A 17,144-nucleotide genomic window follows, 5' to 3' on the forward strand; every position below is an offset into this window, starting at 1 on the left:
CCACACGGTATTTCTTCCGATGTCTACTTTTATTACAATAAAACCTGAATCTCATACTTCAGTAACAGTAACAACATTTACATGTTATATAACAGTCTGACTTCGAATTTGTTCTTTACAATTCGTTTTACTAATAGATTTCTTAATACAAAAATTACCTCAAAATTTTCGGGGTTTATTGGGATCAAACTTTTTCTTACTTTTAACAAACATCATGTGGGAATTGTTAATATGAATATGGTAAGAACTGTTATCCGCAAAAGATGTATCGTCTTGGATATCTTCAACAGATTAGAAATCCAAAACCAGAGGTGGCTCTTACGATAAATAATTGCTAGAGACATAATAATCCGTTTTGTAATTATTTCTATCATCAGCATGAATCTTCATCATAATTTGTCCTTTTAAATGAGTCCCAGTTCCAACCCTTTCACTCAACGTATCGAATCCAGTTGGTTTGGGTTTGGGCATCTTCAGATCCTTTTCAGTTTTGCACATGTCACAATCGCACACACAAAGCTCCAGTTTGGACTTGTTCATATTTACTCTCAAAGGAATATGTTTCTTATTTTTGAACTGGACAACCTACATGTTTTCTCCTTTGATGTCTATAAAAAACGCCAGCATATCTGAATCTCAAATTACAATAAGGACATTTGAATGGCCTTTCACCAGTGTGAACCCTCTGGTGAATCTCAAATTGGGACTTGTGTCTAAATGTTTTATCACATTGTTCACATTTAAAACTGCCAGTTTCAGACTCTGATAATTTCTTTCTTACTTTTTGTACTGGACAACCAACATGCATTTTCCTTTGATGTTTATAAAAATCGCCAGAGTATCTGAACTTTAAATTACAGTAAAGACACTTAAATGGCTTTTCACCGGTATGAATCCTCAGGTGAGCCGTAAGATTGTTTTTTTGTTTAAATATTTTATCACATACTTCACATATAAATTTGCTAGTTTTGGACTCTGATGATTTATTCACAGCTTGTTGACCTGAACATTGTTTGTGCACTGCATTTATGTGTTTGTCATGAGCATTAAAATCCATAAATTGCATGTCACAGTGATAACTTTTATATGGACTCCCTTCAGAATGAATCTTCATTTGATCTAAATGAGCCTCAGTTCCAATACTTTCACTCAAACCATTGCATCCAATTGAATTGGAAATATTAAGGTCACTGTCAGTTTTGTACATGTCACTATCACGCTCAAAAGATTTCCTCAATGCTCCAGTTTGGACTTGTTCATATTTACTCATGTTACCGCTAAGCTCAAAGGATTTCTTACTTACTTTTTGAACTGGACAACCTACATGTTTAATCCTTTGATGTCTATACAAAACGTTAGCATGTCTGAATCTCATATTACAATAAAGACACTTAAATGGCTTTTCACCAGTATGAATCATCAGGTGAGCCGTAAGATGGCTTTTTTGTTTAAATGGTTTACCACATATTTCGCATATAAAACTGCCAGTTTCGGAGTCTGATGATTTCTTCTTTGCTTGAACAGGACTTTGTTTGTGCACTGTGTTTATGTGTTTTTCATGAGCATTAAAATCCATAAATATTATGTCACATTGATAACATTTAAATGGATCCTCCCCAGTATGAATCTTCATATGATCTTGTAAATGAGCCTCAGTTCTAATATTTTCAGTCAAAATATTACATCCAATTTGATTGGGAAACTTAAGGTCATTGTCAGCTTTGTTCATGTCACTATCACACTCAAAAGACTTCCTCAAAGCTCTGATTTGGACTTGTTCATATTTAATCGTGTCACCACTACTCTCAAAAGATTTAGTTTTTACTTTTTGAACTGGACGACCTACATGTATTCTCCTTTGATGTTTATACAAATCGCTGGAGTATCTGAACATTACATTACAGTAAAGACACTTAAATGGCTTTTCACCAGTATGAATCCTCAGATGACCCGTAAGATGGCGTTTTTCTTTAAATATTTTATCACATATTTCACAAATAAAATTGCCAGTTTCGGATTTCTTTTTTAGTTTTTGAACTGGACGACCTACATGTATTTTCCTTTGATGTTTATAAAAATCGCTGGAGTATCTGAACCTTGAATTACAGTAAGGACACTTAAATGGCTTTTCACCAGTATGAATCCTCAGATGAACCGTAAGATGGTTTTTTTGTTTAAATATTTTATCACATACTTCACATATAAATTTGCCAGTTTCAGACTCTGATGATTTCTTCACAGCTTGTTGAACTGGACATTGTTTGTGCACTGCATTTATGTGTTTGTCATGAGAATTAAAATCCATAAATGTTATGTCACATTGATAACATTTAAATGGATCCTCGCCAGTATGAATCTTCATATGATCTTGTAAATGAGCCTCAGTTCTAATATTTTCAGTCAAAATATTACATCCAATTTGTTTGGGAAACTTAAGGTCGCTGTCAACTTTGTCCATGCCATTATCACACTCAACTCTGATTTGGACTGGTTCATATTTACTCGTGTCACCACTACTCTCAAAAGATTTTTTTTTTACTTTTTGAACTGGACGACCTACATGTATTTTCCTTTGATGTTTATACAAATCGCCAGAGTATCTGAACCTTGAATTACAGTAAAGACACTTAAATGGCTTTTCACCAGTATGACTCCTCAGGTGAGCCGGAAGATTTCTTTTATGTTTTAGTATTTTATCACATACTTCACATTTTAAACTGCCAGTTTCAGACTCTGATGATTTCTTCACAGCTTGAACAGGACTTTGTTTGTGCACTGTATTTAGATGACCACTAAGACGGCGCTTTTCTTTAAATATTTTATCACATATTTCGCATATAAAATTGCCAGTTTTGGATTTCTTTTTTACTTTTTGAACTGGACGACCTACATGTATTCTCCTTTGATGTTTATACAAATTGCCAGAGTGTCTGAACCTTGAATTACAGTAAAGACACTTAAATGGCTTTTCACCAGTATGAATCCTCAGATGAACCTTAAGATGGTTTTTTTGTTTAAATATCTTATCACATACTTCACATATAAAATTGCCAGTTTCGGGCTCTGATGAATTCTTCGATACCTTCTGAATAGGATATCCGATGTGCTTCATCTTTTGATGCTTGGGCAAAACACTACTTTGCCTGAATCTTTTATCACAGGAATCACATCTAAACGGCTCTTCCCCAGAATGAATCCTTATGTTTTCCTCAAGATGATCTATATTGAATCCAAACATCTTACAACAAACATCACATTGCTTTTGGGGAATTGCAGTATTATTATTATTGTTAATTTTGTGTTTAGCATTACTTGTATTAAACTCATTTCCTTTCTCAGTTAACTTTGTCTCATATCGTATATCCCAGTCAGATTCTAAATTTAAATTTTGATGCTGCTCTTCAGTAATAGTGGGGAAGGCATTTTCAATTGTATCAGTGCCATTTTCACATTTAAGTTGATTAATCTCACAGTTTCCAGTAACGAAAACACTCCTGTTATCCTCCATATTGCTGATTGGTAATGTTTTCCTGGTAGCTCTTTTGACTGGACATCCCAAATGGTATTTCTTTCGGTGTCTGCTATAGTTACTATAAAACCTGAATCTCATAAAACAGTAACAACACTTAAATGGTTTTACACTGGTTTGAGGTCTCATTTGTTCTTTTAAATTAGCTTTACAACTAGAGTTCTTAAGAAAATTACTTCTGAATTTTCTAGGATTATTGAAAATCATTTTTTTATTGCTGTTAGCAAACATCATCTGAGAATTGTTAATTAGAATATGTTGAGAATTGTTTTCAGCAACTGATGTATCTTCTTGTTTATATTCAACAGATTCTGAATCGAAATTATGAAGTGGCTCTGTAGTAAAAGGGCTAGAGACACTATTTTTGCCACTGGACTCAGTCGATTTCTTTTCAACTTTGATGGTTGGGATACCGTCCTTTTTATCTGTTTTATTGTTAAGGACTGATGATTCCCTGGCTGCCTCATCTATGTGACATCTCTTTTGGTGTCTGATATGATGACAACTAAGCGCAAATCTCATATCACAACAATGACATTTAAATGACTTTTCACCAGTATGAACCCTCATGTGCACCCCAAGATAATTCTTTCTACAACAAAACTTACCACAAATTTCACATAATACAAATGTTATTTTGGGTTCTGATGCTTTCCTCATTACTCCCTGCATAGGTCTTCCTATACGCTTCTTCCCTGAATGAATTCTCATGTATTCCTCGAGTCCAGAATTATTATTGTATCCGAATGTCTTTTCACGAACATTACACTTGAACTTTTGGGTAATTTTAGAATCATTATTATTGTTGTTAATTTTAGGTTCATAATTTATTTCACAAACTTCATTACTTCTTACATGATAAGAATTTTTCCAAACAGGTTTTACCTTGTTTCGAGTAACCTCATTTGACTTTTGATACAGCTCCCCCCTTAAAATAGTAAAGGAGCTTTCACCTTTATCAGTGCCATTTTCAGACTTCGGGTGATTTAATTTACAGTTTCTAGTAAAGTAACCATACTTGTCATCCTCCATATTGCTGATAACTGACGATTTCCTGACAAGTCCTTTGACTGGACATCCAAAAAGATATTTCTTTCGATGTCTGCTATAATTACTATAAAACTTGAATCTCATACCACAGTGACAACATTTAAATGGTTTTATACCAGCTTGAGTCAGAATGCGTTCTTTACAATTAGTTTTTTCACCAGACTTCTTTATATGAAAATTACATCTGAATGTTCGGGGTTTATTGGATTCATCACTGTTCTTACTATGAGCAAGCATCTCCTGACGATTGTTGACATGCATATGATAAGAATTGTTTTCATCAAAGGATGTATCATCTTGGTTATCTCTAAAAGATTCTGAATCCAAATTCGGAGGTGACTCTTTTGTAAAAATGGCAGAGACATTGTCAGTTATGGGATTCTTGCCATTGGACTCTGCAGATTTCTTTTCAGCTCTGTCAGTGCCATTTTCAGACTTTGGGTGATTCACTTTACAGTTTCTAGTAAGGTAACCATACTTGTCATCCTCCATATTGCTGATAAGTAATGATTTCCTGACAAATCTTTTGACTGGACATCCAAAAAAGTATTTCTTTCGATGTCTGCTATAATTTCTATAAAACTTGAATCTCATACCACAGTGACAACATTTAAATGGTTTTATACCAGCTTGAGTCAGAATGTGTTCTTTACAATTAGTTTTTTCACTTGACTCCTTTATATGAAAATTGCATCTGAATGTTCGGGGTTTATTGGATTCATCACTTTTCTTACCATGAGCAAGCATCTCCTGACGATTGTTGACATGCATATGATAAGAATTGTTTTCATCAAAGGATGTATCATCTTGGTTATCTCTAAAAGATTCTGAATCCAAATTCGGAGGTGACTCTTTTGTAAAAATGGCAGAGACATTGTCAGTTATGGGATTCTTGCCATTGGACTCTGCAGATTTCTTTTCAGCTTTGTCAGTGCCATTTTCAGACTTTGGGTGATTCACTTTACAGTTTCTAGTAAGGTAGCCATACTTGTCATCCTCCATATTGCTGATAAGTAATGATTTCCTGACAAATCTTTTGACTGGACATCCAAAAAAGTATTTCTTTCGATGTCTGCTATAATTACTATAAAACTTGAATCTCATACCACAGTGACAACATTTAAATACTTTTATACCAGTTTGAGTCAGAATGTGTTCTTTACAATTAGTTTTTTCACTTGACTCCTTTATATGAAAATTGCATCTGAATGTTCGGGGTTTATTGGATTCATCACTTTTCTTACCATGAGCAAGCATCTCCTGACGATTGTTGACATGCATATGATAAGAATTGTTTTCATCAAAGGATGTATCCTCTTGGTTATCTCTAAAAGATTCTGAATCCAAATTCAGAGGTGGCTCTTTTGTAAGAAAGGCAGAGACGTTGTCAGTTATGGGATTCTTGCCATTGGCAGCTTTCTTTTCAGCTTCAACTACCTGAGCATTACACATGGATTGTGTAGAAAACCCATTGATTTCATCAATACTATTATCTGGTGACTCTCCACCATTACACTCAACAGATTCTGTCATTCCTTTCTGAATAGGTCGCCCTTTGTGTCTTGTCTTTTGATGTTTTTGTAAAGCGCTAGCTTGTCTGAATTGTTTGGAGATCCCACTTTCATCATCATTATTATCTGGTGGCTCTCCACTGTTTTCAGACTGAAAGTTTTCTAGATTAAGAAATCCAGGATCTATGTTAATTTCAATAGTCTGTTCATCATCACTTTCCAATATATCTTTCTCACTCATGCCTTGACAAATGTCAAGGTCTAAATTCAGTTCAACGTTTCTAGTTGGTAAATCATCATTGGCATTGCCAAAGACTGATGACACCTTGACTGCTTTCTTGACAGGACATCCAATGTGGGATTTTCTTCGGTGTTTGCTACAACTTCTACGATTTATAAATCTCATATCACAGTAATAACATTTAAATTTAAATGGTCTTCCACCAGTATGAAATCTCATATGTTTCTGTAAATCAACTTGAGTTCCAAATTTTGCCCTACAACTATTGCATCTAAGTATTTGGGGAATCTTAGGATCATTGTGAGTTTTGTCAAAGTCACCATTACACTCAACAGATTTTGTCATTACTTTCTGAATAGGTCGCCCTTTGTTTCTTTTCTTTTGATGTTTTTGTAAAGCGCTAGCCTCTCTGAATTGTGTGGAGATCCCACTGATTTCATCATCATTATTATCTGGTGACTCTCCACTATTTTCACACTGAAAGTTTTCTAGATTAAGAAACCCAGGATCTGTGCTTATGTCAACAGTATGATGATCATTACTTTCCAATATATCTTCGTCACTCATGCCGACACATCTGTCAAGGTATAAATCCAACATATTATTAAATTCTGTAATTTTGTGACTAACGTCATCCTTTACATCTGGTTTTACATCTCTTTGCATAAATTCCTCTTTTACAAATTCGCTTGCTGAGTCATCCTTAAAAGTTTCATGGCCTCTGTTGACTAATTCATCTGTTCCACAGACTTCATCTTTCACTTCTAAATTATCAACTTGACGAAGATCGATTACAGAGAATTCATCATTTCTCTTCAAATTTATGTCAGTTGTCTCCAGTTTCACTAGAGTAGAGTTGCCAATGTTTTCACAAGGAAAAGAAGTTGCATATTCCATATCTGGTGTTGTATCAAATTTGACGAGCCTTTCAACACGTTCCTTACATTTTACTTTCACAAACTTTTATCATCCAATTAGCTTTTATATAAAATGAATAATACTAAACCATATAACCTGTATCAAAACATTGTTATATTACATCTATTTGAATTCTCCAAATGATTCTCCGCCTCAAAATTAATGTTGAACAGCCCTGCTCAAGAAAACCTGAAATTAAAATAAATAAATCATTAAGTATTGAAATATAAAGCAAATTTATTACAAACATAAAAGAAATTATATGATGAGTGTTGGAATAGTAGGGAAAAAAACAAACAACCCAAAACAAAACAAACAGATGAAATAAAAGTTAACTGTGTGTGTTTCTTGTGTGCAACAATTGGTGTCACCCTTATAATAATATCTCCTCAATGTCAAACAACAACATTGAACTATTGACTGTGGGTGTACGACCACTTACATAGAGAATTTTCTAAACTCAACATCACGACAGATTACATTCCCTCCAGTGACGATGTAAATGTTGGCACGAAAATACTAATCAGTAATGTTGAAAAAGAAAAAAGTAAATTGCCTGACTGTGTTTTCATTGTGACTGAAGATTTTAACCATTACAAAAATATAATAATTCCTGGTCTCTCACAATTTGTTTAATGTTTTACTTATGACAATCCGACCCTTGACCTATTTTTCTGCAACTCTTTTACCAGTTTGTCTGACCACAACATGCTGTTATTATTACCCATGTTTCGTCCTGTCATCAAACGTTTTAAGCCTGTGGTGAAGTGTGTTCATATCTTGAAAAATAGTTTGTGTGAGAAGTTGTGTGGCTGCTTCGAGTGTACTGATTGGGATGTTTTTATTGACACTTGTGAGGGTGTGAATGAACTTAATGATTATGTGTCGGAGTATGTAAACTTTTGTGTGGCAGCAGATGTGTGAAAGAAAATAAGTCAAATGCTATCCAAATAACAAACCATGGATAACAAAGGGACTGAAATCCCTTTTAAATGAGAAAAAGTATATATTCATAAATGGTACCAAAGGTGAAATCAAAACTAAACAAAGAGATATCAGAGAAGAAAATATTAAATGTAAAGAATGTTATAGGACAAAAGTAGAGAAAACTTTCTGATCAGGCAACATTACAATAACTTGGAAGGGCATGAAAACAATTATCAATTATAATGAAAGCAGATCAAAAGTACCTGACAATATTGATTTAAATGAACTGAACAAATTTTATGCCCGTTTAGATTCTACTAATAATGAATATGAAATTTTATTTTTTTGTTTTTAAGGGTTTTACAGCGCTTGCAACACATTTAGGTCATATCAGCACCAGTAAAAAGGAAGAAAATTGGATAGTAAAAACATATACTAGATGTACAATTAAAAGGAAAAAGTAAGACAAAGGGGAAATGGTTCAAATAGGGAACAGAGTTACGATTCCAAGAGCACACTATCAGTGTACTTAGTTTGAAATCACCTATAAGTTTCACCCATTAACTAGCACAAGATCCCCTTACTCAAATACACTCAAATGTTTACAAATCATACGTTAAAAAAAAAAAATAATAGTACATAACAGAGAGATTATTTACAAGGAAAAAACTGTACTATACATTCGACTGCTTCTCTCCAAGCCAAGGACTACTCTGGCCAGTGTCAGGACAAAACAAAGTAATCTCCTTCCAAGACAAAGACAGAAAGCAATTGGAAAACAGATATAAGAGGATAGAAGACACAGCAAGTACCTCCCTGCCCACTATGGGAGGTCGGGAACCCCACCCAGGAATATGAAATTGAACAGACTAAAAAATTACTGATAGAAAACCATGAATGTCCCAATCTCCTATGCCCCCATATGATCCTATTGGTGTTGATTTAAGTATCACATTTGTTATTGGTTTTGCTATGTAACTTATTTGTATTGATAATTCCCTGTTGTCGCAACAATGTTGATATATAGGACAATTCTAAAAGAAATAAATGTTCACATATAGTAATAAATAAGAAAGCACCCTAACATATTTTTTTTTCATAAGAACATTACAAAATGTTGGAACCACTTAAACAAGACTTTTTCATCTAGAGTGACTTCCTTTAGATAGCAGGCATTTTTATTTACCATACTTGGTAACAGTCTTGACAAGTAGATCGTTGGTGACAGGCGATCTCTGAATCCGTGTCTAAATTCATTCACATTTTCCGAAATCAGAATGCATACAAAAGCATTCAAAAATCAAGTATAAGAACATCTGATCACAAAAGCGTACTTTTACTACATCATACAACAAGCGACTAAAACAACATAGCCCTATAGAAATTTCAACTTGAAAGTGGTCAGAAATGATAAATCAAATTTACAAAGTTGTTTTAACTGCATACAAAGGGATATACTGATGCCTTCAGAATAAAAAATTGACGAGCGGACTAACATGGTGACAGACAACATTACTTTTTGTTGTGATCTTTGCTTAAAATGTAAAATTGCCAAGATATATCCAAACAACAAGACGTCGATTGTCAAAAGCCTCAAATATTTAATCCATGAGAAAAAAATTGGCTCACATGACTGGCAATTAAAAAAAAAAATGAAGTAGAGAAAAGTCTTTAAAAAGCGATCAAAGAAGAGAAAATACCTAATAAAAATAAAATAGAGGATAAATTAAGGAATTCGAATGTTGCAGAAGCCTGGAAAATGATCTGTCAAATGGGTGTATTGAAAGCATAAAAGGTCCCAAATTACACGGTAACACTCCAGATGTAAATGAGCTTAATGATTTCTATTGCAGATTTAACAACTGTTCAACAACTATCACTATCACACTGAATTGAGCAACAAGGAAGAACCAATACTTATTGATGAAAAAGAAGTCAAGAACCTATTTAAGCACTGCAAACCAAATAGATCACCTGGTTCAGACATGATTTATGGAAATATTCTTACCAACTTAGTGTGGTTATGTGGTCTTGTGGTATGACACTCGCTTGCAGATCGGAAGGTCCTGAGTTCGAGCCTCACCCGGCGCATTGTTAAGTCCTTGGAAAAGGCTCTTTACTCATATTCTCTCACCATACTCAGGTGTAAAATGAGTACCTGGCCGTTAACAATGAATGTCCAGAATTTTTTCCCTATTATTCCTTGTTATAATTCCATTCCTTCCTTGAACTAATTTTTGCCTCGAACAGGTTTCCTTCTCGAACTAATTTCACCCAGCCAAAGTTTTACAAAATTAATTAATCGATCACTGAAGATTTACTATGGCATTGACGGTTCCGTATGTGTTTATTGTGTGAATCTATCTGCAGTGCACGTGTGTGTATACAATATGATATACATACAGACACACACAGCTACTTACACACCCCATCGCCGTTTCGCATAGCTGACACCTCTATGCTTATTCTTAACACTTCGCCATTCGTTCTATTTTCAATGCCCCATGCCATGATTGGCTATGACAGTATATGAATGTTGCAACATAGTAACCTCCCCCCCCCCTCCCCACACACACACACACCTGAGTAAAGTGAGAGAATGTGAGTAAAGAGTCTTTTTCAAGAACTCAACTATGCGCCGAGCGGGGCTCGAAACCAGGATCTTCCGATCCAGAAGCGAGTGTCATACCACAAGACCACACAATAATAATAATAATAATAATAATAATAATAATAATAATAATAATAATAATAATAATAATAATAATAATAATAATAATAATAATAATAATAATAATAATTAATAATAACACCACCAACAAAAATAATGCACGATGACTCATGATAGGTTCCAGTGTTTTGAATAAGATGAGGCTAAGATAGTGTTACCTCCCCCCCCCCCCCCCCCTCCCCGTCATTGAACCTGTAAGAACACTGTGGCCATTGTTCTTGGGTAACTGTTATAGACGGGTTTGACTGTATTGTTCAAATAAAAATTACAAAGTTACTGGCCGGGATTGGCCTAAATAAACTTTTGAACGAGAACTCGCGAACCTTCATAATGCTAGGATATGAAGGCAATTTTTTATTTTTTATTTTTGTCTGCAAACAAAGCCAACTTGACTCTCTCTCTCTCTCTCTCTCTCTCTCTCTCTCTGTCTCTCTCTCTCTCTCTCTCTCTCTCTCTCTCTCTCTCTCTCTCTCTCTCTCTCTCTCTCTCTCTCTCTCTCCAATCCTCACCAAGAGAACTTTTAATCCTGGCCACCCCATTCATGATTGATTTGAAAAACAGATCTAACAATAACAAGGGATTACTAAACCGCAATTCAACAATGTATCTAGCTCCCCAATTCTTGTCAGACCGATGAGTCATGAATGCTAACGAATTCAATGTATCATCGCTAATATGTAAAATGTATCATAAAATCACAATAACGAAAGGCCGCTCTATTTCTCCGAACACTCAGGAAAATAAACTTGAACTCTATTTCTCTGAATGGTCGGCTAGCCTCCAGTTGCTGATGGTTTACGGACGCGAGGTCAATCCAAAAGTAAATGCTCAAACAGGAAATTCTCAGGAATAATCAAGCTAGCATTTTTTAAGCATATTGTTGACAAAGACGGATTGTGCTATCGCGAATACTCCATGGCGCTTTCACTTTTGCACTTCGCGCTGCACTGTCAAAGAGAGAACAGAAGTAAACCTGAATAACAGCCAAAGTCTAAAGACAGGAACAGAGGTTGAAAGATAGCACAAACTTAAGAAAGAAGTCTAACTGAAAGTTGGGAATAAAAGACAGAGCACCCAAGCACTGGCAAAAGAACTCCCCCCCCCCTCAAAAAATAAATAAATGCATACACATTCAATCACCATTCACACAGATACTCTCGCAAATAACCAAAGAAATCTTGAGAACGGAAACCGGTCAGAATAGAGATCAAGTTTATTTTCCCGAGCATTCGGAGAAACAGAAATAGTCACTTCGATAATGAAATTAATATTGTACAACTATTGTATTGTATCATAAAATCAAGACTTATACAGTTAAAAGAAAGAAAGGGATTTTTAAAATCGATTTTTATAAATCAATTTGAAATTATATAAATATAAAACGAAGTGGCAATTCGAACTCTAGTATGAATTTGTCTCCCATGTCTATTCGGACTCACCGAGTCCAATGTGCGTGCGCAATGAAACACAGTGCAGTGGGCAGAACTGATAAAGAAATATAAGAAGACTTCAGAAGAAATTCTGTTTTGCTCATGTCAAAATGACTCATGAGTCTCATAACCCCTGCTTCGGATTGTAGAAGGATTGTTGCCTGTCTAACACTATAAGAATTGGCTTAATCCTCTTCGGGCCTTGCGGCACATAGAGCATCCACCAGACATCTCCATTTTTTGCGATCGGCTGCTTTTGCGGTGGCTGTATTCCACGACAGGCCTGCTTCCTTTAATTCTTTCTCCATGGTTCTTCGCCAGGTTTCTTTGGGTCTTCCCCGCTTTAATCTGGTCGGGGGCGTCCTTTCGGCTTTGACCTCCTACCGTCATGAAGCCAGTATTCTGGTCCGCTTCTCTGATTTTGTTTGGACATCGCGTTGTGTTGTTAAGAAGGCATTTAGTTTAGACAGCAGTTACTTTAACGAACTGACTTTTGTTACTTTTGATCAATAATTTTGTCTTTCTTATCATATAAAGTTACTGTAATTGATATTTTGATTTGTATCAATTCTATTTATAATTATCAATAACTAAAAAATAAAAAATAAAATAAAAAATATACTGTCGTGGAAGACAATTGTTGATTGCACATGCGCAATGGAATTGGAGTCCGAAAAGCCACGGGAGACTATTCAGACTCGAGTCCAAATAGCCGCAGCCAATATAAAATTAATATTAACAAATTATAAAAATAAAGGTACAATAGCGGAAGTTTACCTTTTCTTCTAGGCTCCTGCTTCAGATCAAGTTCAAGTCTCAGATGGGCCAATAATTCAATACGTCCTGACCTACTACTGCCTGTACGTACACCTACATTATCATCAAGAAGTTCATTCTTATTGATTATTTGTCTAGAATGTTACCAATCATAGGGTTGTTCAATCTTACATCTATCATTTTCAGTCCTTAAGCACTGTTCCTCTTTCATTTTCCTCGGTGGAAGAAATAAAAATCAATTAACTAAACAAATAAAACAATGGGCAAATGGAAGATGAGAGATACGAGGAAATTTTTTTTTTCCGTATAAAATTGCCAGATAATATATGAAAAATATGTCAAAATATAGATCAAAATGACACCAATATTCAAAGCTGTCAACTATTTTCAGCCTAACGGCAAAATAGATTAATGAATAACTGAATAAACAAATCAACTGATTTGATAGGTGAATAGATAAAAGAATAAATTGGGACTACAGAAGCCTAAAATAACATAAATTTCTGACAAACCGAGAATCCCAAATTAATTTTGCTTAACAAGAAACAAACAACAGAACAAAGCAAACAAAAGCAAACAAACAAAATACAACAAACAAACAAACAAACAAACAAAAATAAATAATTAAATAAAAACATAAAACAAAAACACACACTCAAACAACAAACGCCAAGCTGGCAATTAAAATATCATGTTCAGCATTTGAATGCCAGTTTGGCGTTTTAAAGCCAAGTTGATGACATTTTTAGGCTAATGCAGGCAGGGCTCATATATTTGTAATCCAGCGGACAGAGCTGTAGTGAGTAGTGCTCTTTAAGCTCGTTCGAGCAACGGCTCTTTTACCTTTTATGAGAATGTCTTTGGAGGACGAAGACGCCCGAGTTGGTTTGCTGCTGTTTGCTGCCATGGCATAAACGAACCGAGATGTCTTATTTTGTGACCTAGATGTTTCGTTTTGTGACCTCGATGTCTCGTTTTGTATGTGCATGCGCCCACAGCCAACCGCTTGCCATCCAGGAAAAAAATAAAGAAGAAAGAAACATCGAAGCGGTGCTTTATAAAAACAAACACAAAATACCCCCCCCCCCCCCCCTCCCCAAACAAAAACAAAACACACACACACACACACACACACACACACACACACACACACACACCTGAACAACAACAAAAAAAGCCAACAGCGTATCCTTTCAAAGGCGAATTTCAATACTACCTGGACTTAAAATATGATCTTAACTCTTAACGTTTTCATCAAAAGACAAGTAACGGCAATGCAATTATAGTTTAATTGAAGCCCGAGTTGTGATAATTCTCACAGCTCTCAATGTGGAAACGGTTTATTCTGCATTAAAAGTAATTTATAAAGGGAAAATATTGGAAAACCAACAAAAAAAAATCATCAGCTAATTGCACTAGGCACTCACAATTAAATAACAATGTGAAATTGAATGTAAGCTTCAATTTAATATACGAAAACATATAAAATGGACGTTTCGGGTTTTCCCTTTATCAACAAAACAGGATGAATGAAGCACTGCATACGAATGAGATAACGTGGTAGTGGCGTTGTTAAGATGAATAAGCACAAACATTGATGGGGTAGGAAATAGTAATGCTCCTTTGTAAGGAAGCACGAATTAAAATAGAACAATAGATATTTATAAAAGGTGCGCAATTAATTAAGTTAAAAAAGGGTAGGCGGGGAGGAAATGTGTAATGCAGTGTATAGAACTTCTTCTTTCAGCTTATCCCGCATTTTGCAGGGTTGCCATAATGAATGCCACATCTCCATGCATCTCGGTCAAGAAGTTCCTACTCCAGGGACAGCTGGTAATAATGGGCAGGGTGGGTAAATACCAGCCTGTTTTTTTTCAAGTTCTATGCTGTATTACCAGGTCCGAAATAATCTAATTTAAATTAGATAATTTTAAAAGTTAGTACTTAAACTTGATACTTCGTACTGAAATCAAATTGTGTGTATTTTTGATAGATTGCGAATCATCATGCACCCCCTAATGCATAGACCAGGTTTCTGGTTGAGAGCAGCAATGTGTTGCAAATTTCCTGCACTTTGGAAAGAGGCTAAATTGTTATCATCGCAGTCTCGACGCCATATCTGATGGATAGAGGTTTCAGCGTTATAACTCACATTCTTTCAAAGTCCTGAATCCTCTCAACATTGTATATAGAAGGGATCTGCGTCTATAGATAGAACGAGGATGACGTCACTCAGGCCTTTGTTATTGTTTTTGCCATCCGCGTTTGTGAGTTGTTCTCACTAAACTGTATTAACCAGACTATAAAAGTTCATGGTTACACAGAGTTTTGTGTGTTGGTCCGTTATACTTCCGGATGCAATGTTGTGAACTCCTTGGCCAAGCGCATTCTATCTATGGCTGACATCCATGAGAAGCTCATGGACGCACACGACCAAATTCATCACATTAATTCGGATGGTCACCACGTTGATGCAATGGTGCATTTTTAAAAAAGTGTCATTAATGTGTGAGTGAGTGAGACAGTATTTGAGAGAGAGAGAGAGAGAGAGAGAGAGAGAGAGAGAGAGAGAGAGAGAGAGAGAGAGAGAGAGAGAGAGAGACTGAGTTTGCGCGAACGGGGACGATTAGAGACTAGACGACGATTGGGATTGTTTGGAAGCTTTAACTCTGCCCACTTGTCATTATGACATGCGAAATGCTATCGCCGTCGACATCTACGCCAGAAGAGAGAGAGAGAGAGAGAGAGAGAGAGAGAGAGAGAGAGAGAGAGAGAGAGAGAGAGAGAGAGAGAGAGAGAGAGAGAGAGAGGAGCCTCCCATGATATAACACTTTACAGAGCCCTACTTTCATCATAAAAGTTCTGTCCACTGACAGGTGGGATCGCTTTCCAGATCTGATGTCCTTATAGATAGTTCGAAGATGACGTCACTCAGGCCTTTGTTATTGTTTTTGCCATCCGCGTTTGTGAGTTGTTCTCACTAAATTGTATTAACCAGACTATAAAAGCTCATGGTTACACAGAGTTTGTGTGTTGGTCCGTTATACTTCCGGATGGCAATGTTGTGAACTCTTTGGCCAAGCGCATTCTATCTATAGATCGAAGATGACGTCACTCGGGTCTTTGTTATTGTTTTTTGTCATCCGCGTTTATGAGTAATGCTCACTAAACTGTATTAACCCGACTATAAACGTTCATGGATACACACAGTTTTGTGTGTTGGTCCGTTACACTTCCGGATGGCAATGTTATGAGCTTCTTAGCCAAGCGCATACTATCTATATGAGATTTTTGACCAATCAACGATTGCTCTTTTGATGGCTCGCTTGTCAACACGTGTCAGCTCATCCCTTGATTTATGATCAAGCATCACAGGCGGTACATGCTGTGTAACTTCAAAGACCACGGTTGACCGAAAGCGACGAATGGTTGTGTAATACCAACATCCCTGTGGCTTGGACCATGAGTCTTGTATGTATAGTTACGTCACTATCTCAACGCTCATGAGTTCCTTAGTAAGGCTGGACTCACAATACAATCAAAAAACGAAATCTGTGTTTTAAACTCTTGAATCAAACGAGGTACACGAGCGCGTTCGCCTCATTGAGATATGAAAAACGATATATAAATCAAGAACATCGACCAGAAAATAAGGAAATTATCATAAAATAATAAAATTTGAGAAAGCTATTTTCAAAATCAAATCTATGTGGTTTTAGTCATTTTGTGTTGGTGAAAAAGCGGGATTGGAAAGGGGAGGGGGGGGGGGTGGGGTGGTGGGAGGGGGTGTCACCCAGCCCTAAGGGGGCGATGACCCAACTAAGTTTGAGAACCACTGCTCTCTCTCTCTCTCTCTCTCTCTCTTTCTATCTCTCTTTCTCTCTCTCTCTCTCTCTTTCTATCTCTCTCTCCCACGGGGCCAGGGCTTGCTCAGGGCAGAAGATCAAGGGGGAGGCCACGGGGAGCACGGTTAAAGAAACGTATAATTAGAGAAGTGATAAGACATGAAAGGAGATGAAAAAAGTTAACT

General features: G+C 36.0%; 1 protein-coding gene across 2 annotated transcripts; it reads right to left on the minus strand.

The window, feature by feature from the left end:
* Nucleotides 1–10: 10 nt before the first annotated feature.
* Nucleotides 11–13,442, minus strand: LOC144975986 (uncharacterized). 2 transcript variants are annotated; one of them, XM_078920236.1, is made up of 3 exons: nucleotides 13,115–13,435; nucleotides 5,206–7,438; nucleotides 11–4,698 (listed from the first exon to the last, which is right to left on the minus strand). In XM_078920236.1, the coding sequence occupies exons 2-3, from the start codon at nucleotides 7,226–7,228 to the stop codon at nucleotides 566–568; spliced, it is 6,156 nt and encodes a 2,051-aa protein (XP_078776362.1). In that variant the 5' UTR covers nucleotides 7,229–7,438; nucleotides 13,115–13,435; the 3' UTR covers nucleotides 11–565. The 2 variants fall into 2 exon arrangements, with proteins under 2 accessions (XP_078776362.1, XP_078776361.1); XM_078920235.1 differs by having other exon boundaries at nucleotides 11–7,438; nucleotides 13,115–13,442.
* Between the last annotated feature and the right edge of the window lie 3,702 nt (nucleotides 13,443–17,144).

This window comes from Berghia stephanieae, chromosome 6 (genome assembly GCF_034508935.2).
Source record: "Berghia stephanieae isolate SIO BIC M18660-M18661 chromosome 6, UCSD_Bste_1.3, whole genome shotgun sequence".
In the NCBI taxonomy this organism is placed as follows: domain Eukaryota; kingdom Metazoa; phylum Mollusca; class Gastropoda; order Nudibranchia; family Aeolidiidae; genus Berghia; species Berghia stephanieae.